At 40.3% G+C, this 23945-nt stretch overlaps 1 protein-coding gene across 1 annotated transcript in view; it reads left to right on the top strand.

The window, feature by feature from the left end:
* The window catches only part of TTC39C (tetratricopeptide repeat domain 39C), a 126717-nt gene continuing 102772 nt past the window's right edge, over positions 1 to 23945 (top strand). Inside the window, exon 1 of the mRNA XM_006157653.3 lies at positions 1 to 92. Within this exon, the coding sequence (XP_006157715.1) occupies positions 40 to 92 (53 nt within the window). The 5' untranslated portion in view covers positions 1 to 39. The remainder of the gene's footprint in view (positions 93 to 23945) is intronic.

The raw sequence follows: 23945 nt of genomic DNA, 5'->3' as shown, positions 1-23945 counted from the left end.
CCCCTGCAGGACGCGGAGCTGGCTTTGGCCGGCATCAACATGCTGCTCAACAACGGCTTTAGGGAGTCGGACCAGCTTTTCAAACAATACAGGTGACGGACGCGCCCCTGCTCCCTCGCCCCGGCCACGCGCGCCCAGTGCCTGGCACTCGCGCTTACACCAGCAGCTGGCCCCAGGACCCACCTCCCCTTCCCGCCGGTCGCTAATCCCTGGTCCCCACGTAGTCTTTCGGGCCCGATCTGCAGCTGGCGCTTCTGCACCTTTGCCACATCGCCCTTTTCCATCCCACCCTCTGCTCGCTGTCCTTTTCCTCCCCAGGATCCGCCGCGCGCCCTCTCCGCGCTCCCTCAGTCTCCCTTCACTTTCTCCCCAGCTCATCCTCAGGGAGGTGTGCCCAGGGTGTGCTGGCTTCTCTCTCAGTGGTCGCACTCAAGCCGCGGGTCCGAGCTATGAAGCCGGAGACTCGCAGTGTTGTGACTCCGGCTCGCATGCCGCCCCGGCGGCCTGTGTGACACGGAGCACACCAGCTGCATCGCGCCTGTATCTTGCACCTCGCATTACGTTGCATCGTTGTGCATCCCAGACAACGCTTATGTTGTGTGAAAACAGACATACATGATTGCTTGGCCGTGCAGGAATTTAAAATTTTCAAGCCTAACTCTGCTTGCTCATCTACCGGCCTGTCTTCTAAAAACTCAGCTCTCAAAATGCGTTCCTAATACCGTTCCATCTATCATAGGAACATATTAAGAATTTCCCCAACTTAAAGGAAGGGAAAAAAGAATAGAGGGGGTTTTTAAAAATACATACACGAGAATGAATGTGCTTTTTTATCTGTTAGGTTTTTATCTGTCTTTTCAAAAATAAGGTGGAAGGACTAAGACCTGGTAGACTTCTTGTGAGTGTGGGAGGAGCCTTCATTTCATTGGGGACCAGAAGTGTCAGCTTTCTGGTTGAGGAGGCAAGTTTGTGATTTGCCCTTTGAGTGTTGAGAGGCTGGAACGATGTCGATTAGCAGCTTACTGGAGCACGTTGGAAGTCTGTATGCTTCACACTTGCTCAAACCCCAGTCCGTGGGCAGAGATGACAGTACTGATGTACAGTTGTGATTGAGAGCCACAGTGGAAATGAGAGAAAAGAGTTTCAGACCTCAGAGAGTGGTGGTTTCTATCCGCTGGAGCTTCCACATCCCTAACCGGGAAGCAAATATCTCAACACATATGAACTTTCCATTAGGGATATTTTACTTTTAAGTTAACTAACCTCGGCCTGGGTCTGAAACTGGGACCTTCTTAGCTTAACTCAGAACATTTTATTTTTATAACATGTAAGTCTGATTTAAAGCTTGAGCTTCACCAAAAAGTGGATGATGGAGGATTTATAATATTTACAGATTCTGCAATCTCTCTCGTGTAGTTTTTTAGCACTATGAAAATATAGTTCATGAAATAGTCTGAATTCATTTCATATACTGGGCGGTGACTTTTTAGACTGTCAGTTTGTGTTGTATGAGTTGGGGGTGGAGAAATCCGTAAGTCCTATTTACTCTCCTCAGTTGCTGGTCACAGCATGTGCATATTTCAATACTTGTTGCTTTGACATCTGTAGTATTTATTTCAGTGATCTTCCTCCCTTATATACTGCATCAGTGTATTTAAATTCTACATTGTGTGTTTACATTGAAAGCAATGCATTTTGCTTTATCTAAACAGTTTTATGCACTGTTAGAAGGCAGATTATGAGGGACAGGAAACCACAGAAATAGCAGAGAGATAATACCTTGAAAGGTATTTCATTTGAGGTAAGAAACTGAAGATAAAGAAGAAAAAAAAAATACTGTACACCTGCTCTCTGCCAAACCTAGTGCTAGACACATTCCTTTACAGTGCCTGTTCTAAGGACCACAAAAGAGTAAGGTGAATCTTACAGCAATTTGGTAGCAAGGGACTGGAGACTCAGTGTTTAGCATGGTCCAGGACACAGACCCCGAGGTCTAAATCGAGGAGGCTGCATTTTTACCATTTTGCCTCTCTCGCTAAATGTATTATATTTTGTAATCTTCCTTGCAGCCTTATTTTCCAGCAGTGTTAAAAGCTTTTTTAGGGATGGCGGGAAGGAAAAAGACAGAGACGGACAATGATAGCATCGTTCTATCAGCCTTCCTCTGCTTCATCTGATTTGTGACATGGAAAGTTATTGCATTATGCTCTCCCCAAGTGTGTGTCATCATGTTTTTGAAAGCATGATTGCATATAGGTATAGTCATGAACCGAGTTTTGCCACTTTTGTAGCCGTTAACTTTGGTTTCTCAAACTTTACATCCTTGCCTGTAAGACTGGAGTACTGAGCTGGCCCCAGGGCCTAGTGATTAAGAAAGCTGGAAGTCTCATGGTTGACTATTATTTGACAATCTTTTTTTTTTTCTTAAGAATTATTAATTTACTTAATTCCATTTGTTCTTTTTTAGATTTGACCAAAGAGAGAGAGAGACAGAGAGAGAAAGCAAGAAAGTAAGTCGCCAGGTCTGGGACTTGAACCTTGGTCGACCATATGGTAGTGTAGCACCTTAATCACCACACTACCTGCCATCCCAAGGTTGACTGTGATTTGAATCCTAACCCTGGTGGCTTGAAAAACACACTATGTGTGTGTGCTCCACATCCCAATGGGATGGAGGAATGGGGGAAAAGGGATTACAGTGTGACGATGACTCACATGGTGCATTCTCATTCTGTCTCTCACTCTCTGGTGAGTACATGTACCCTCTAGCAGTACAAAATAAATACATAAAATAAGAGGAGGAGGAGTAGGACTGACATCAGAGTGTGGTTGTTAGAGTTAAAAGGAACGGTCCATGGTACTTGGTACAGTGTAAGCACTCAGTCAGCCCTAACTGGATTTGTACTCGACGCCTTCACCACTAGTAGGGGGCTCTCCCCTGACTACATAGTTTTGAAAACAAGATCAAACATCTTGTATGTGGGTAGCATTTGTATGTAAAGTTTGAATATTGCATGGAATGATTTAAGGTCCCATTATGTATTGGGAGACTTCTCTTCCTGTTCTAAAGTTGATTGGCCTGTTGGAAGGCTTAGCATTGACTTTGCTTCCCAAGTTCGAGGAAGACCTCTAGCTCAACCTACTTACAGGTGGATAATTAAATTACTAGCTCTGTCTTCTTTTTGACCATGGTTTTGTACCAGAAGCCACCCTTTCCCTGCCAATAAACCTTCCAGAATCTTATCATTGCAGTTTAACATAGAAACATGTTTTGTATCTAATATAACAATGGCATTTTTATTAAAGCAAGGTCACTTTCTCTTGCCATGTTACTAGGGTGATAAAGTTTCAACAGTTACCTAGTGAGAAATAGTTACTTTAGAAACAAATTATCTCAAGTGCCTTTCTGAATTAGTGGAGAGTACAGATTGTATAATTCAGATCTCATTCTTAGAGGAATTAGAAATGTATGCACAGAGGAGAACTTCTTTTGAGATACACGACAACTCTCTAGTTGCGATTTCAGAATGTAGCTGCCACTTCTGCAGTTACCATGGTAATAATGTAGTAACAATTTACACTGCTATTGGTGTTAAGCCACCATCATGCACTTCAGGATGTTTTCCCAGAAGTCAGTACAGATTTGTGTTGTTTTGGAGCCTTTCTGTGTTGAGTCTAGGGACATCCATTTGTAAATTCAGATACTGATCCCCTGAAATCAAATACCTGATCTTGGTTTTAGGGTTCAATGCTCTAATTATCAGTACTCACTACTGTTCCCCCAACACCCAACACATATACACTCACTTACTCTTTTTTTTTATTTAAGAGGTTTTTGCCTTAGGGTGTCAGGTACTGATCCCCTGAAATCAAATACCTGATCTTGGTTTTAGGGTTCAATGCTCTAATTATCAGTACTCACTACTGTTCCCCCAACACCCAACACATATACACTCAATTACTCTTTTTCTTTATTTAAGAAGTTAGGGTGTCAGGTACTGATCCCCTGAAATCAAATACCTGATCTTGGTTTTAGGGTTCAATGCTCTAATTATCAGTACTCACTACTGTTCCCCCAACACCCAACACATATACACTCAATTACTCTTTTTCTTTATTTAAGAAGTTTTTGCTTTAGGGTGTGTATACTCACCAGAGAGAGAAAGAGACAGAGAGACAGAGGCAGTGAGAGGGAAAGTGAGAAATCACTCCTCAGGGGGAATGGCCATGCTGCAGTCCCTTTTCCTCCATTCTTCTCTTGGGATTTTGGGCATGCACACACATGCACCCAGAATGAGTTTTCAAGCCTCTGGGTTTGGGACTTGAACCACAATTGGCTATGTGGAGGTCCAGCGCCTTAACCACTATGCCATCTGCTGGCCCCTACACTCACTCGCTCTTAATTGAGGTTCATACATGTGACTCACTCTCAGAACTTTAGATATTTAGGAACATGCTAAGACAGACTTAGGGTTATATGCACAAGACAGGTACTAGACTTTTAGGTGTTACAGTGTACATAAGATTTACAGGGGGAGGAAAGTTGGAAGACATATCCCTGGTCTACTGGAGCTGATAGGAGCAGAGGCAAGCAACATGTAGCTCAGCTTGAAGTGCAGTTCTGTAGAGGAGATTATGTCTGAGCATCATTACGGGGCAGGCTGAGTAGTTGAAGGAGAAGAAACTGGGAGGGGTATTGGGAGGACAGAAGGAGAATATGGGGGGGGGTGAGGTTTAAGTGGAGGTCTAGGAGAGGACAACAGAGCAAGCCCACAGAGATGTGAAATGGCAGTGGCTAAGAGGAGTCAGAACTGCAAGCTGATCAGTATTAACTAGGTTATTGTGCTGGCCGGCTCATTCTACACATGTTATTTTCTTTTCACTGCTGGTTGGTCCCTGTTTCCTGTGAGTCAGTGTGTCTTTTTCCGTGTTACTTTGCTCTTAGATGTCTACTGAACTCATTCTTTTCACCGTGACCTTTGACTACAGGATAGCCTGTCACATGCTGCTGGCTCCTTGGAGCTTCAGAATCCTAATGTCACCATTGTTTTGGTTTGGGCTTGAAATACAGGGTCTTCAAAATGTTCATGGATAGTGCATATTTTGAAAAACTTTGCATGGATTTCTTTCTTCTTTCTTTCTTTCTTTCTTTTTTTTTCTTTTTACACAAAAATAAGCTCATACTTTTAATTCAGTTTTTTCACTAACTTTCTGAAGTCCTCTTATATAACTTTGACTTTTAATCAGGGAACTGAGAAAGGTGAAACACATTGAACTATAGGGAAGACAAAAGACATTTGAGACTCCCAGTCCAAATTGAGTTTTTCATTTCTTATTTCCACAAGCCTGATGTCTAGCTCTTGGCATTTTAGAAAAATTAATTAGTTTTATTTTTACATGTTTCTTTTTAGTCTTTTTGTTGTTGTTGTTAAGAGGTTTTTGTTATAGGATGCTTGTGCTCACTGGAAAGACAGAGAGAGACAAAGAGACAGAAATTAAGAAATCACTCCCCAGGGGGGATGGCTACACTGCAGTCCCTTCGTTTCCATTCTCCTTTCGGGATCTTAGGTACACATGCACATGTGCCCGGCGTGAGTTTAAGCCACCAGGTCTGGGACTCGAACCGTCATCAACTACATAAAAGTCCAGCAACATAACCATTATGCCATTTGCTGCTTCCTAAAAAATATTTTTTATTACAGTTAATCACTGTACATCTTAACATTGTACAAAGTGATTTTTCCTAGCATGAATACAGTGCATATGAGTTAAGTCAAAGATACTACCGTATACATTATCATCAACAGAAAACTTTTCATTGTTGAGTCTGTTAAATGTTTTCCCCTCATCCCTTTCTTCTACTCCCTCTTATACTGTCTCTAGTATCTACAGTTGCCCTCCCTGCTATTATACCTTCTAGTCTTTCAGTTTCTGACACAGAGTGCAGGAGTTGGATATGTATTAGGCAGGGATATACAGTGCCTTTCTTTCATAGTCTGACTTGCTTCACTTAACATTAAATCGTTCATATTTGTCCACTTTCTATCAAATGCCGGGGTCTCATTGTGTTTTTATGGCTGAGTAATAGTTCATAGTATCTTTGTGCCACATTTTTTCAATCCATTCATCTGTTTGTGGCAATTGTGAATAATTCTGTTTTAGCAATTGTGAATAATGATGCAATAAATATGGATATGCAAGTGTCTTTCTTACCGAATGTTTTCCTGTCCTTTGGGTATATACCCAGGAGTGGAATTACTGGCTCACATGGTAGTTTTATTTTTAGTTTTCTGAGGAACCTCCATATTGTTCTCCACTATGGCTACACAAATTTACATTCCAATCAACAGTGTAGGAGCTGATAACCAGAATATACAGGGAACTCAAACAGTTTATGTGCAAAAAAATGAACAATCAAAAAATGGACAAAGGAGCTGAACAGACAATTCTCCAGGAAGACATATGAACAGTTTAAAAGCTTGTGAAAAAATATTCAACATCTCTTACCATAAGGGAAATGCAAGTCAAAACCACAGTGAAGGAGGGACCAGCAGTTAGCATAATGGCTGTGTTGCTGGACTCCCATGTAGTCGACTACAGTTCAAGTCCCAGACCCAGTGGCTTAAACTCACGCCGGGCACGTGTGCATGTGTGCACAAGATCCCAAGAAGAGAATGGAGGAGAAGGGATTGCGGCGTGGCCATCCCCCCGGGAGGTGATTTCTCACTTTCTATCTCTCTGTCTCTCTGCCATTCTGACGAGCGCATGCGCCCTATGGCGAAAACCTCTCACAGAAAACAAACAAACAAAACACAGTGAAATACTATGTATCCCATTCAGTTAGCTAAAATTAAAAAAATAAAGAATGATAAATAGTGGTGAGGATGCGGTGAAAAGGGGACTCCTGGCATTGTTTTCACCCTAAGATCTCTGTAATTCTTACCCTTGCCCATATTTCTACCATTTTCTGGCTGTACATATTATTAAAAAGTCACATTAAGTCATTGTTAACTAAAATAAACATATAATGATTATTATGAATGTGCCCTGACAAATATATGTGTAAATCAATGTGAATTTGATATAGAATTAGTACATAGTTGGTGTTATGGATTGTGATATTCTTTTTCATTTTACTTAAAATTTTAAAATGACAAAAATATATTAAAAATTAAAAAAAGAATTATATTGTGGTAATATGTGTGTGTATTAAATAAATGCATGAATCTTAAATTGTTTAACACTGTTTATGGTACTTAATAATAAAGCCATATTAATATGTGGTCTTATTTTGTAAGCACATTGGTTGCAGAGATGGTTCAGTATAAACCTGGGATTGGCAAACTATGGCTGGTGGGCCAAATCTTGCCTCTTGTCTGGTTCTGTAAAGGAAGCAGCCATGGTCATTTGGTTGTGTATGTGCTATGGCTGCTTGTGGACTGCAGCTGCAGGAATGAGAAGTCGCAACAGAGACATATGGCCTGCAAAGCCTGATCTACTTACTCTCTGGCCTTTACAGAGAAAGTTTGTTGGCCCTTGGTACAAACCATGGGCTGTCATGAAAAGCCTCAAAGGCATATGTCAGAGACATTGGGCCAGTGGGCCTCTGAGCCTCTTCTCTGCCCCAAACCATGTCAAGTATGTGGAAGGACAAGAAAGATTTGCAGCCGCCCATATTTTCTGCACACATTGGCTGCTCACCGACACCAGTGTGTCTCTGCATCTTTGCTGGAGTCTATGGTGAGTCCATAGATGCAGAAATACAAGAAAAGGAGAAGCAGTGAAAAGCAGAAATGTTTAGGGGAACTGGCAGGAAAGGCAGGAAACTCATCTGTTGACTTTTTTTCTATCCTTAGCCCAGTAGTGTATTTGTAAAAAGGCTTATCCTTTTCTTTTTTTCAACCATCACACTGAAAAGGTCCCAATTAAATATTCATTAAAGATTCATTTAGCTTGATTGGGATCCTTTTTAAAAGCACAGCTGCCTGTAGAATATGGGAGAGTTTGGGAAAGACTGTTAAGAAAAGAAAATAGAATACTTACGCTGTGGTCTATGTCTGTGTGTACACTGAGCCCTTAAAAGAATTGGTGACATTCTTTTTCCTGTTGTGTATTAATAGGTAGTTCCATCAGATTACTTTCTTACCCTAATCTAGTTGAGAGAAGCTGGGTTAAGCAAAATGAAGTTATAATAAGGATAAGGGGGAACAAAGGGAAGAGAAGTAATACCAGAGCATAGAACACTTTCTATTCTAGTTACACAAAGTCACTTGGAGGACCCCAGACTGATATTTCCGGAGTCTGTACCTTTCACACGGGCTGTTCTAGCTCCTACAGTACCATTTCACACCCAGTCTCCTTTGCCAGGGCAACCACCTCCATGTCCAGCAACAAAGTGGGACTTTGAAGAGGCGAATGCTATGAAGGATTCAAGGAGAAAGGAGAGTATAAAAAAGTACAGAGAAGTATACGACTGTGTTGCAAAGGTAAATTTATCTAGGATTTTCAAACTCTGCCTAGTACTAGTTTTACCCATGCAAGGAGTTAGGGTCAGGTAGGGACCCTAGACCTCTCTCCGAGGCCTCTTTTGACACTCTGATCTCAGCACTCGGAAGTCATGAGTGTGCCACTCATTCTGTAACATGGATTCAATTTGGGATTGAGTCAACCTCCATAGGCTAACCTACTGATTTCTAATGCATATATTTTTTCTAAATAATGTATTGTGTCGTCAGCAAAGTCACAATGCATTTTTGCATAGAAGAACATAGAAAAACTACATGATGACTTTTCTGACAACCTAATATAAATTTGCTGCGTAAGAAGAGAAAATGATAACTTCTTGAAATCGATTTGAAGACTGAGATGAGGCTTTTGCTCTTGTGTAAGATGGCTGGCGATTGGCCATCTGAGCCTTTTCCCTAACTATGGCTGCTTTCTTCTCTTCCTTTTTGCTCAAGGATTTCAGAATGTAAGAAGTGCACACACACACACACACACACACACACACACACACACAAACAGGTGGTAACTCCTGTCTTATAGGAAAACTGTTAGTTATTACAGAAAACCCCTAGAGGGTCGGGAAGTACATTTCCTTACAAACATCTATATTCATGATTGGACTGTCTACCAAGTTCAGGACAAAAGTGAGAAAGCTGGTCTTTTCTCTAAGGAGATATTGATTACTTAATACTTTTACTCAAATTTACTTAAAAAAAATAGTCATTTGTTGGGTCTAGATGGTGACACAGTGGTAAAATGCAACACTGAGCATCTGATTCACATGGGAAGGTTCCAGGTTCATGTCCAGAGACCTTCCTTAATACACCAAGCCTATGTGTGCCCATGACCCAGGGCTGGCTGGGCATAGATCTTGGAGTCAAGGCACTATTGAAGAGACTGTTTCTCTCCATTTTTCTTTCTCTCTGACTCTCACCCATGGAAGAAGTTTGAAAAAAAGTTTTTTGAAGAGTCACTTGAACATTAGTCTTGTCCGAAGCTGTAATACCTGGTTTAGGTAGCTTGCTTTTTTCTCACACACGTCAAAATAAACACATCATAGTAAATACCCGATGGTGCTTACTGTATGCCAAGCACAGCACCAGCCTTTCCTGTATTTTCTCTTCATCTAATCCTCTCCACAGCTTCCTGAAAGGGTGCTCTGAGTTTGCCCTGTAACAGAGGAGGGAGGGAAGCCCGGTGATATGAAGCCACCTCCCAAGGTCTCACAATGCTGAGTGAATGCATTGGAATTGAAACAAGGCTGTCTTGCACCAGAGTCTGTGTATGTGACCATTGTGATAAACTGCCTCTCTCATGTAACTCTTATAGTAAAAGGAATTTGCCAGTGTCCTGTCAAAGCTTGTTTGGACTGAGCTCTAGCAATGTGCAAACTGTATCATGACATCCAGAGGCTTCCTATCAAGCCACCAGAGAGCTCTGTCTTTGGGAATGTGTCACCCTGAACTTTAGATCCTCTGTGGCTTCCAGTCCTCTGCATGATAAAACCCAACATCCTGGCATAAGATGTCCTGCAGTCTGGACCTGTCTGCTTCCTGACCTCCTTCCTGTTGCTCCCCTTGTCTCTCCCACCCTGGTTCTACTAAAATCTTTGGCATCGTCCAGCCAGTGCCTGCTCTTTGAAGACACAGCTCAGATTTCCCTGAAAAGGTTGTACGACTTCTCAGTGCTCCTGCAGCATGTGATCCTTACCTTCATCTGGTATTTGAGTTGTATGGAAACAGTTTACATATGAGGGCTGAGATGGTGGAGATAATAGTACCTGTATTTCCTCTCCACGTGTTCTAGCCTTCCTGAGGTTGTTGGAGTTATGCAGGGTCCAAGATGTTTTGAAGGCCTAGCAACTCCCCTCTAATTGCCAGTCAGCACTGTGGACCAGGGGCAGCTGGCCTTTAGGAGCCCGGAAAGCCTTGCATTCCCTCCTACCCCATCCCACTGATTTCTTGGGTGTCTCTCTTGACCCAATTTGAGGTGCTACAGAGAGGTCCATTTAAAAATTGATGCTCTGCTTGTCCTAAGCCAATAATAGAACTCCAATCTGGCTTCCCTTTGGTGTATCACAGACTGCCCTGTACTGAATATGGGGTGAGAAGGGCCATGCTGCCACTGGGCATGCACCAACCTTGACAGGTGCCTTTGGGTGTCATCAAAAGAGAAGTTGACTCCTAGGGAAGCTCAACTTCCCATGAAGCTCATTCTTCTGCTTCTGAAGTGGCTCTGTCAACTGGCCTTGGCCGAGACAGTTGTAACTCTGGGGATCATAGCTCTGAGTGAACTGTCCCCTGCTCAGTGTTAATGTGTGCTCACGGGAAGGTTAGCCTGATGCCTCTCATTTGGCCACTTTCAGGACTCTGGGCAACCCTTGGGTGGTGGTGCTATGACACACGCTGGCATTTCTGCCTCTCTGGCATGAGAAGGCAGAAATGCAGCTCCCAGATTCCAAATGCGCTGAGCTGAGTTTCAGGATGAACTGGTCTCAGCGAGAGACTGGAAGGTGAAACTTTCTAAAGTGATGACTCTCCACACCACCAGATCTAATCTGCTTTCTCCTTTTAAGTCTTACTCACGAGAGTAAGAGAGTCAGAGAGAAAGCCAAGTACTCATAAGAAGGTCTCATGCCACAATCCCCCTGTCTTCCGACCCCAGCCTTCCTAGCCAGCCAGGATGTGTGCCTAGTGTGCACAGGTGCCCAGGGAACCAAACCCACAATCTTCCAGATGGATTCAGTATTGTTTGAACACCATGTCACTAGAGCATCACTGAGCTGGCCCTCTAATACCCTTTTGGATAGATATTTTGTATTCCCTTCTCATCGTCCTAAAGTGAAACTGATAGGTAAAATATTCTACCACATGTCTAATGTCTAAAAATAAATAGATGGCCCAAATAATATAAAAAAGTAAAAATAAATTCACAACACAAAATTATATATATTTAAAAATGTGAATGAGTGACATACCTTAATCTGAAAATAAAATGAAGGAGTTAGTTGTCTGCACCTGTGTATAGTGAATAAGTCTGGATTTTGAGGAAAAAGATGAGAAGCCATTGTATAGAAGTAGAAAAATGAGAGAGCAGGGGACATTTTAAAGTAGAGGAAGTAACAGACCCAGTTTTTGTGAACATGTTAAGAGAAAGGGGGAATAACCCTATCTGAAGTAAATGCTCACCTGCCAAGGCAAAATACGGACTATTGAAGTATAGAAAATGAAGCAAGATATTGTTGCAATGAGCTAGATCCTTGTCTAGGTTGTGTCAGAATAACTACTTCCCTGTGTTAAGGCATGCCATGGGCCGGCAGGTTGCATCGTAGTTAGGGTGCTGGACTCCCACATGGCAGACCGTGGTTTGAGTTCTGAACCTAAGGCTTGCTTTCTCACTTTCTCTTTCTTTCTCTTTTTCTTTCTCTCTCTCGTGAGTGCACACGCCCTGTAGCAAATTATATAATAATAATAATAATAGTAAAATAAATAATTCTTTAAAAAAAAGATATAAGATGTGCGCTGGTACAGTGTCTCAAAAAATGTATTTCCCATCTTTAAATCCCTCAGGAAGCCAACAACTTTAGAGACCATCCCCTGTAAGAAGTCCAGGACTAGAGGATAAATTGTAACAAAATATTAAGAGAGCTGAGATCACTTCTCTGCCTTTTGGCTAAGATCAAGTGAAGAGAGCTGAGGCAGGCTGACTATTGTAAGTGTAAGGTTTAAAAATAAGAATCAAGCCCAATATAAAAAATTCTAATATGTAATTTTCATGATATAAATTTCAATATGCTGTCCTTAGGAATTTTAGGTGGCAAAAATGAGATAAATTTATTAATTAAATGAATTGGTATCCACTGTTTCATGTATCTTTAATAATTTATTTAGCTTTAAACATTAAAAAGAACTTTCAATATCCCTGTTAAATATTGGCATGCAATAGCTACGAATGCAGACTAGCATAGTTTTGTTGTATTGGCAACTCAAATAAGCAGTGTTGCTAATGATGATAAGGTTTTTCAAAATCATGAACCAATCTTAATAAAGTATATATTTAAGCAGTGCAAGGCCTATTTTGTATCTCTATGTGACTGGAGGTAGGTTCTAGAACTAAATTATTCTGAAGTTTCTCACCCAGGTGAAATTCTAGATGTTCCAAAGTGTACAGGGCATGGGGCAGCATGCTCGATGTTCTCACACATCGCAGGATGCCTTGTATCCTCAGCCCCGTTGCACTACAGTTGTTCATGTCCCCTCAAAGTGGCCCCAAGGTTTCCACAACCTAAACTGGGCTGAGAAGTACTGAACTGAAGCCTAGAAAGTTCAGAGCAGGGTTCGTTCAGTCTCTGTAGCTAATCCCTATGCTGCTCGGAACAGCACAGTGGTCGAGTCTTTCTGCTAACAGAACTGTGTTACAGGGAACCAGCAGTTAGCATAATGGCTATGTCACTGGACTCCCACGTAGTCGACCGCGGTTCGTGTCCTGGACCTGGTGGCTTAAAAACTCACGCCGGGCGCATGTGCGTGCGTGCCCAAGATCCCGAGAGGAGAATGGAGGAGAAGGGATTGTGGCGTGGCCATCCCCCCTGGGGGGGTGATTTCTCACTTTCTGTCTCTCTGTCTCTCTCTGTCTGTCTGGTGAGCGCACGTGCCCTATAACAAAAACCTCTCCGAAAACAAAACAAAACAAAACAAAACTGTGTTACAGAAAGGGGAAAGACCAGCAGACTGACATAACCCTCACTGAAGGAGCATGGTAGAGCAGGAGTACCTCCATTGCATCTGTAATCACAGGTGCCAATGTAGAGCCCAGATAGGGTTCCTTGAGTGGTAAGGACCCCCAGTGTTGACCTATGGTAACTGCCCCTACACGCCAGTCTTTCCCGATCACACACACATACTGTTTCTAGGGCCCACACAACAGCAGGAAGAGATAGATGTCAGCTCTGGTTCTTCTGACCCTCACCATGTGGATGGAGAACCAATAAGGATCCTTCCCTTCTTCATACTCAATGTAGAACCAGTTTCTGGGACCTGTCTCTCCAGCCTCAAGTGACTTTATTTCAGAGGCTAATTTCCCTGCCCTGTCTCCACCCAAGTCTTCCTAAATGAATCTCAGAGTGCCTGCTGGTCTTTATCCTTCCTAGGAAGTGAGCAAGCTTTTTGCTAAACACATGCAAATTAAAAACAATTTTTTTCATTAAAAAAGGGGTAGGGGGGCGGTTCCCCAGGAATCAGGGCGTAGTTGTCCTGAAAATGCATAGCCAAGGTGATCACAAAAGTGACTCTCCTCAAATGAAGGGAAATGTGGCAAAACGCATCATAACGATGATCTGTTCTTATTCTTAGAAAAACACTAATAGGGAAAACACACACACACAGTTTAGTATCTGAGAGGGCACCTCAGTATACAGATAAGGAAAGCTTTCTCTGGTTCCACCCTCCACCGCTCTGCCAACTGCATCCTCTAGTACTTGCTAGCTCCACCTTTCTGACATGCTTGATTACACCACTTTTCTTCATTGGGTGGGGCTTTTCTTGGAAGGAAAAAAAAAAAAAAACGTGTCTGGACGTGATGTTTCTCCAAGTTCCTGTGGTTGAGAGTTACTCGCTGCTCTTCCTTTTTGTCATAGAGTGAGTTGTCTTTTGCTTCAGAATTGCACTTTCTTGCCTCATCTCTGCAGCAGCCTTCCTTTGGGTTTTCATGGACATTATTCATCTATAAAACAATCAGCAAAGATAAGCAGATCTGTGTGCATGTTTGTATCATTTTATCTCTACTACAAATAAAACTTTATGGTACTATTTTCACAAAACAGAACAAAGAGGAAATGGAATTTGTATCCAAATTCAAGTTGAATTTGTGAACGGACAGATTCATTAAGAAGCAATTGGATTAAACTAAAATTCATGCTGCATGGAATCTTTAGGATGGCTTTCGGTTGAATGAGTCACTGTCAAAGAAGGGAGTACTTCTTTTCCTCCTTGTTATGAACAGCAAATTGCAAAGTGTAAAGCTCTGTATTGTCAACTGATCTCTGGAACAAGAAGGAACTTGCTGTCTCTGTGCCTTGGCAATCATGCTCACGGTCTTCTTTATAGAGGTCTCAAGTAAAGCATGTTGAATCCATCAGTACTTGCCTGATGCCTCTTAAACTATACAAGGCTATCACAAGACTGCTTTGCTCTGCCTGTAGTTGTTGGAGTAGGTGGGCTTCTGACTTTCCTTCACTTACAGCCAAATTTGCATTCATTTAATTACTCAGGAAAGAGTTTTGTTTACATCTGGAATGCCATTTGCTTCAGCAATCAGCCACGTGGATCTAAATGTCTTTTGGTTATTTCTGTATTGATGACTGATGAGACTCATTACTTTGGATTATCAAAATTACAAATTGAACTAGAAATAACTCTTCTTGAGATAGCACAGGAAAAAAAAGTGGGGGGCAGAGGCCAAGGTATGGGAAGAATGGATATCTGAAGTAGTTTAGCCAAGTATCAGGACATGCTGTGGTGGAATTCTTAGAGATTCTTGCTCTGGAGAAATGGCCAATATAAACATGGCAAAAAAAGAGATGATGCTTGGTTGTTTTTCTGTAGGCCTTGCATGACATCTTGGGTATGGGCTGGATTTGTGAGAGTAATGGTGGCTAACATGAAGTTGGAGGTAGATATTCTTTTAATAGAAAAATATCAAGTTATAAAATAAAACAAAGCCTCATCAAAGAGCTATTCTATTAAAATCAAGGCATTTATAGTTAAATTTATGAATAATGAAGTAAACCAAAATATTTTTTTTTTACCTGTACCTTTCTAAAGACTAGAGGAAAATGTAGATAGATGCCTTAGTGAAAGTCTAATGCTTCCTATGAAGTTCAGCACTGTTTACTAAGAACTAGTTCACTAAATTTTTATTAGGAAGAATAGTATTTAGCTTCGCTTTTAAATGCCTTTTAACTGAAAAATAGAGAAATTTAAAGTTTTGAATGGTTATCTAAGATAAATTAGTGTTTGGATTGTATGTATAAATCCGTGTGTGTATTTAATCCTCAAGTATTTGTGTAGTATGTCGATTATTTCCACATATAGTAAAGGGACCATATTATAACTTAATGATGAAAAAATAATGAAAATATCATGATACATTTTGTTACTTTATTTATTTGTTTATTATTGTCAGAGGGCACCATGTGCTCTCCAGAAGAGAGACAGAAAGCACTCACACTGGTGCATGGTCATGCCATAATCCCTCCTCCTCCATGTCTCCATCACACATGTGCATGCACTCTGTATGTCCTTCAAGACTCTCAGGCCAGAACTCGGATCAAGGTTAGTCATGTGGGATTTGGCTCTCTATGCACAGCGCTTAACTACTGCACATGGGGCCAGCCCCTATTTGTTACTTTTTAAATAGTCCTTGTTGAAAGATGGGCTAGAAAGTATGTGTGGTAGGTTGAGAAGATGTGTGGTTTGGAGTTTATCTTTGTAAATTGCTCATCAGTGCTGTCTCCATGTGCTAACAGCATAGCATGGAGGTAGCTTATTCAGTTACCTATTGGTATGATTTTAACGAAAAGGACTGGTGCTGATCAACAATACTGGAACCCATGTGGGAAAGCCTGGGATCAGTTCCCAGTCAATACTTTGGGCACGCTCGTAATCCTGGCTGACTAGAAGGCTGGGGAGTGGATTGCAGCATGGCAAGACCCACTTGGGAGTTCTTGTCTCTGTCTCCGTCTCTCTCAATACATGAAAGAGAGAGAGAGAGCAGAAACTAATGCTGGTAAGTTAGGAAGATAGTTGATATACATTGATGACTTAAATGAAAGAAAACTATTAAAAATTGACTATTTAATCTGGAGAATAATTTTCAGAATATATTAATAATTCTGAAGGGTATCATGCTTTAGCAATACTTATATATGAATCAAGCTAAACTACAGGGTGCATGCACTTGCCAGAAAGACAGAGAGAGACAGAGAGACAGAAAGTGAGAAATTACCCCCCAGGGGGGATGGCCATGCCACAGTCTCTTCTCCTCCATTCTCCTGTTGGGATCTTAGGCACGTATGCACACGCACCTGGCGTGAGTTTCAGCCACCAGACCCGGGACTCAAACCATGGTCAACTACATGGGAGTCCAGCCACATAGCCATTATGCCAGCTGTTGGTCGTGAGAGGATCTGAATAAAGTTAAAAATGGTACAATTTTGTAATCACACAACAGTCTATTGGTCTTTGACTTACTGTACAAAGAATGACAGTGAATTGGGACCAAGTGGATAATAAATACTTATTCTTGTGAGTTGATGTATCATGTACATTTCATCCTTAATTCTAATTCTCTGCAGTATCCCAGAAGGTGAGGAAACTAATAAGGGCATTGATAATCTGTTCCATGAAATCTTGGAAGAAAACTTTCCAAATTCAGAGAGACATTCAAATATCCAGGTCCAAGAAATACAAAGGACCCCTAATAGAGTCAACCCAAGAAGATCTTCTCCAAGACAAGTCATAGATAGACTGGCCAAATCTACAGACAAAGACAAGATACAAAAATTGGCAAGAGAGAAATGTCAGGTTACTTATAAAGGTTATCCCATCAGGCTAACATCAGACCTCTCATCAGATACAATGTGAGCAAGGAAAGAATGGGAAAATATATTCAAAGTGTTAAGTGAAAAACAGTTTCAACCAAGAATGCCTGTCAAGATTATCTTTCCTATGGAAAAAAAGGATAAAAACATTCTCAGATCAACAAGACTTGAAAGAATTTGCCAATAGCAGACCCACTCTTCAAGAAGTTCTGAAAGGAGTGCTCTACCAGGAAAACTAAAGACATGTACAGAAATAAGAGAACAAAAGGCAACCAAGAAAATGACCAGTTTAATGCTAGGGACAAGAAATATCAATAATAATGTTGACTGTTAACTTCTAGGATTTAAATGGAAAGATTGGACCACACTAACATTACGTATTCAACAGAAGAGTGTTTGAACATAAGACTGAAATCACAAAATAGAATGTTATTACTTTTGAGTAAAACATTACTGATTTCTTTTTTTTTTACTATGCTTTGTTTTCCCAATTTAAACATTTTACTTTCTTTTGAGTTGTTGATAGATTCAGCAATTTGTTAAAATATTTTTCTAGTTTGTTTCTTTAAATGGAAACATAAACTTTTCTTCCTTCCTTCCTGACCCCTCTTGAATTTGAAATATTTGGGAGTATTCTTATTTTTTGGCAGAAGAGTTATTTGCATAAGTTCAATAATGCTTGTTGCATTGAATCAGAAATTGGAAATACTCATTATTAGACAGAGCTTTGATTGGACTGTCATACCTGAAGATTAACTTGTGTGCTGGGCATTTACATTTCAACAGTTTGAGTAGTTGACATGTAAATATTTTCTCAAAAATATTTAAAACCAGGGACCAGCAGTTAGCATAATGGCTATGTTGCTGGACTCCCACCTAGTCGACTGCGGTTCGCATCCCAAACCTGGGGCTTAAAACTCATGCCGGGCGCGTGTGTGTGCATGCCCAAGATCCCGAGAGGAGAATGGAGGAGAAGGGATTGTGGTGTGGCCATCACCCCTGGGGGGTGATTTCTCACTTTCTTCTGTCTCTCTGTCTCTCCCTGTCTGTCTGGCAAGCGTATGCACCCTATAGCAAAAACCTCTTCAAAAAAATATTTAAAACCATATTGTCTCCATTGTTATAGAGTCACAAACAAAATTATACAGAATTATAAGACATATTTTGAACATTATCCTTAAAATTCCGTATTTTGAAATTGTGAAAGTTGTTTAGTAACTGTAAAGGACTATGGAGTATGAGCAAACATTTTTTGATATGTAAAGTAAATGTGGAAAAATGTAAAAATAAATAAATGAAAAAAAAATTCATTCTAATTCTCTGAACAACTCCAAACATAAGTGTTATTATTGCTTTGTGCATTAGAAAACTAAAGCTTACCAAACCCAACTGAAAAAATGGAAGATCTGCCCCCTCCTGAGAGCACATGCTCTTTCCAGAGTCCTGTGAAAGAACTCTGTCATTGTACCAAATAGTGTTATGTGGGTCCAGCTATGTTGTAGACCAGCTGTTTTGTTGTTTTGGATCTTCTCCTGCACACCTGGTCTTCTAGTGTTCCCCAGCTCAGTGAATGACACAATTGGTGTCACATCTGGACCAATTAAAGGTGATCTGGTTTCCCTAAAACCTGGTGACAAATTTTAGCCACCTGTGAGAGGGACAGCTTCTTTATACCTGGCTCAAAAGACAAGACAAATAAAGTTAAAGATCATTGCTGAATGAGTTTATTTATTGCAGAATACACACATGCAGAAGCAGAGAATAAGCAAATATATAGCTCACAATTAAAAGGTAAATAAGGGGGCCAGCAGGTGCTATGGTCATTGGGATGCTGGGCTCCCACATGGCCTACTGCAGTTCAAGTCCCAGACCCAATGGTTTGAAAGTCCCACCAGGTGTGTGTGTGTGCATGCACAAAATTCTAGGAGGAGGATGGAGCAGAAGGGATTGTGGTGTGGCCATCCCCCTAGGGAGTATTTTCTTCTCACTGTCTATCTCTGTCTCTTTCCAATGAGTGCGCATGCCCTATGGCAAAAACTAAAAGGTAAATAAGTAAAAGGAGGGAGAAAAGAGGGGCCCTATAAGAGCACTTGTGCTAATAACAAACCAAATGCTGTGCATCATGGATAGAATCTTCCACTTGGCCTGGGAGACAGTTTCTTCTTAAAGTGACATTCAAACTAGTGTGGAATGCCATCAAGTCATCAGCGATGAAACTCTTCCAGTCGGACAGAGTTTCTGGATGCACCTGTCTCATCAAATGGATTCTCACAGAGTGGAACCACAGCAAGATATGTCTTGAAAGGGAGTTTGAAAGGCCCTTATTTCTTAGTCCCATTAGGCATGTTATCTCAGCTTTCCAGATGTCACTTGTGAAGGGAAGGGTCTTGGACCTCACCAGCTCATTTGCATATCAAGAAGGAGGTGATCAGCTCATTTGGTTCATTTACAGCAAATATGCAAGTTTAATGCAGCAAAATTTATACATCCAAAATGAAGTTATATTGTCAAAACACTTAAAATGGAGTTAGTACTGGCAAGATATAATTATGTAAGCTTTTAGATTCAGTGAGGATCAAAACATTGAAAAATACACATCATAACAACTTGAAGTCTGGGTGTACACACCAGAAGTCTAGAAGGCCCTCTTGACACCTCCCTTTTACTTACCTTCTCTGTCTTCCAGTTTTGCCTCCCAAGTGACTGTTGAACCCATGCACTCCTCCCTCATCTTCACTCCTGCCTTGTCCAAGCCACTCTCACTTCTCACTTGGACATTGCACTGGCCCAGCTGGCTTCCTCATATCCTCTCTTCCCTTTGTCTACCAGAGTGACCTTTTTGACATATAAACCTAATTATTTTTTCTCTCCACTAAAAACTCTTTCATGGTCTGTGTAGTGAAAAGTGGTCCTGGGAACCAGCAGTAGCATAATGGCTATGTCGCTGTACTCCCACCGGACCAGACCCGGTGGCTTAAAACTCACGGCGGGCATGTGTGTGTGTGTGTGTGTGTGTGTGTGTGTGTGCCCAAAATCCAGAGAGGAGAATGGAGGAGAAGGGATTGCGGCGTGACCATCCCCCCTGGGGGGGGATGTCTCTATGTTTCTCTGTGTCTGACGAGTGCACGCTCCCTATAGTGAAAAACCTCTCCAAAAAAAAAAAAGTGGTCCTCTAAAATATATACAGTCTTCCAAAAGATACCTACATCCTAATCTGTAGGAGTTTAAGTGTTCCTCTGTCACAGATAGAGGAACTTAATCCCTTTGCATATGGGATTAAGTTCAAGATCTCGAGATAGATTATTTTGGAGTTATCTGGGTGGATCCTAAAGACAAGCACATGTATCCTTATAAGAGGGAAACAGAAGGAGATTTTATATACACAGAGAGAAGGTGAAATGAAAATGGACCAGAGAGGAAGATTTGAAGATGTTGGCCTTAACGATTGCAGTTATGGTGACAACAAGCTCTACCTCCAGAGGGAGCATGGCCCTGCCAACATGATTTCAGCACAGTGAAACTGTCAAACTTCTGGCCTCCAAAATGGTGAGAATATATTTCTGTTGTAAGTCAGCAAGTTTATGGTAATTATTGTAGCAGCCTTAGGAAACTATTATAGCCTCCCATTGCTTTTAGGATTAGGTCCTTGGCAGAATCTGTCAGCAGTAATGGGTAACTACTTTGTTCATATACAGATGAGCTGGTGGGTGCTAACCATTTTTAGGTGTATGGTTCAGTGGCATTTAGTACATTCACATTGTTGTTCAATATCAACATCCATCTCCAGAACTTTTTTCATCTTTCCAAACTGAAACTTTTCCCACTGAATAACTCTCTGTTTCTGTTAATGGATGGGAAAGTGTTGAGTTTCATTGTGAAGTCCTTGGTTCTTTGAGTCCAGATCACTAAAATTAAAGATCGGTCCCTAGGCGCAAAATGAAATCACAACCACTAATGAAGTAGGTAGAAAAGAAGATTTAATAGGAAAGAAAAGAAAGTACACCTAAAAGACTCTTGGGTGGGCAGATTGCCTTTCCCATCTGTTAACATTTCTACCACCCTTTGCCCTGGCTTCTACCATTCTATTTTCTGTATCTATGAATTTATCTATGATATGTACCTCATAGAAGTGAAGTCAATACAGTATTTGTCTGTTTTGTGGTTGGCTTATTTCATTTAGCATAATGTTCTCAAGGTTCGTGTTATAGCTTGTGTCAAAATTTATTTTTAAAAGCTGGATAATATTCCACTGTATGTATATACCACATCTAGTGTATGTCATGTGTTTGTTATCCATCTGCATACATTCTTTGGAGAAATGTCTATTTAAGTTCTCAGCCTATTTTTAAATTGAATTATTTTGTCTTCATTATTGCATTATAGGAATTCTTTGACTATTCTGGATATTAACAACTTATGCATTATATAATTTGCAAATATCTCCCCCCATTTTATGGGTTGCCTTTTGTTAGTATTTGTTGATAGTATTATTTATTTATTTATTTGGAGAAGTTTATGCTATAGTGCACATGCTCTCACCAGAAAAAGAGAGACTGAGAGACAGAAAACGAGAAATCACCCCCCAGGGGGGATGGCCACACCGCAGTCCCTTCTCCTCCATTCTCCTTTCGGGATCTTGGGTATGCACGTACACGTGCCTGACATGAGTTTAAGCCACTGGGTCTGGGACTCGAACCATAGTCGACTACATGGGAGTCCAGCAACATAGCCATTATACCAATTGCTGTCTCAATAGTATTTTTCAATGCAAAAAATTTAAATTTTTATATACCCCAGTATATCTATATTTTCTTTTTTTGTCTCCACTTTCGCTGTCATATTAAGGAAATCATTTGCAAATTCAATGTCATGATACTTTTCCCATATGTTTCCTAAAAGGAGTTTTATAGTTTTAACTGTTATGTTTAAGTCTTTGATTCATTTTGAGTTAAGTTTGATACATAGTGTAAATAAGGGTACAACTTTAGTCTTTGCATATGGATATCCAGTTTTTCCCAACATCATTCTTGAAAAGACTGCCCTTTTCCCATTCAATGGTCTTGGCACCACTGAAAAATCATTTGACCATATATGTGAGAGTTTATTTCTGGGGTGTCTGTCCTATTCCATTGATCTATATGTCTGTCTTTATTCTGGTACGACTCTATTTATTACTGTAGCTTTGTAGCAAATTTTAAAATCAAGATGTATGAGACCACCAACATTGTTCTTCATTTTCAAGATTATTTTTATATTTGGGGTCTCTTGCAAGTTCATACAAATTTTAATGTAAGAGAGACTTTTCTGTTACTGCCAAAAGATATCACTGGGATTTTCACATTCAATTACATTGAATCTATCCGTCATTTTGGGTAGTATTGACATCTTAATAGTATTAAGTCTTTTAACCCATGAACATAGGATATCTGTCCCTTAATCAATATATTCTTTCATTTCTTTTAGTATAGTTTTATAGTTTTTAGTCTGTAAGTCTATTGCCTCCTTGCTTATGTTTTATTGCTAAGGTTTTTTTTTTTGATGCTATTGTAAATGGAATTGTTTTCTTAATTTCCTTTTTGGATTGTTTATTGTTAAGGTATAGAAATGCAATTGATTTTATGTGTTGATTTTGTATCCTGCAACTTTGTCAAATTTATTTATTCTAACAGGGTGTGTGTGTGTGTGTGTGGAAATTTTAGAGTTTTCTCCATAAAAGATCATTTAATCTGTAAACAGAGATAATTTTATTTCTTTCTTTCCAGTCTGGATACCTTTTATTTATTTATTTTTTCCCAACTGGTCTTACCAGGACTTCTAGTGTTGTACAGAATAGCAGTGGTGAAAGTAGCCATCTTTCTCCTGTTCCTGACAAAATGCTTTCAGTCTTTTTCCATCAAGTATGATGTTAGTTGTGGTTTTAATGTTGGACAGAATTTTTAAAGATTATGAGACAGTTGGGGTTTCTCCCTCATTTATTAGTAAGATCAATTTGCAAGGTTTCAACTTGCTTGTCTTTCTTAGGATAGCACACTGTTGTGTAAAGCAGAAATCACCTGTATTCCCTAAGGAAGTGTGTTTGCTTACTGAACTATGCTCCTTAGGAATAAAAACTTTTTGTCTATTTTGTTCCATATAATATCCCCTGCACCTCACCACATGTGTGGCAAATGATGCCTGGATGATTCTTGCTTTAAACAAGAGTTTTTTGGATTCTCACTGTCTGTGCCATGCATCCCCCATTTCAAATGCAGTAGGAAATTTGTCTGAGGTATTAGAGAGTAGTGTTGCAGGGTCTTAGATAATCCTAGAGGATTAGGTAAGACTGTGAATTGATCTCTTTCACTTGTTTTAACACCTCCGTTTATTAGACATTCTGTGTAGTATTACTGGTCATTGTAACACTTTGGTATTATCAGCTTAGCACTTACACACTGGATATAATACCTTTTGAAATACAAAATTCAGTACAAATGTAATATGGTGGTAAACTGTAGTTGCTAGCAAGGTTGTTATAAACTCAGTGCTTCAAGGAGATCTTAAAGGGACTGTTGCATTTTATGACTGCATGTGACTATGGGAAGCAAGTACCATGGATCAAGTCAAGAGAAAGGACATTTTAGTTCTCTTAATTTTTTTTTCTCTTTAAATTTATTTATTTTTTACATTGATTCACTATACATCATTACAGCATACAAATGAATTTTCCATCCAAAATACACTGTATATTGGCTCAATCAAGCACATCAACATACATGTTAACAGCAAATAATTTTCCATTTCTAATGTCTTGTATACTTTGTTTTTTTGTTTTGCCATCCTTGATTCCCTATGTACATCATTA

This window comes from Tupaia chinensis, unplaced genomic scaffold (genome assembly GCF_000334495.1).
Source record: "Tupaia chinensis unplaced genomic scaffold, TupChi_1.0 Scaffold000550_1, whole genome shotgun sequence".
NCBI classification, from domain to species: Eukaryota; Metazoa; Chordata; class Mammalia; order Scandentia; family Tupaiidae; genus Tupaia; species Tupaia belangeri.
The sequence above is the reverse complement of the archived record's forward strand: the minus strand, read 5'-3'. Positions and strand labels throughout refer to the sequence as shown.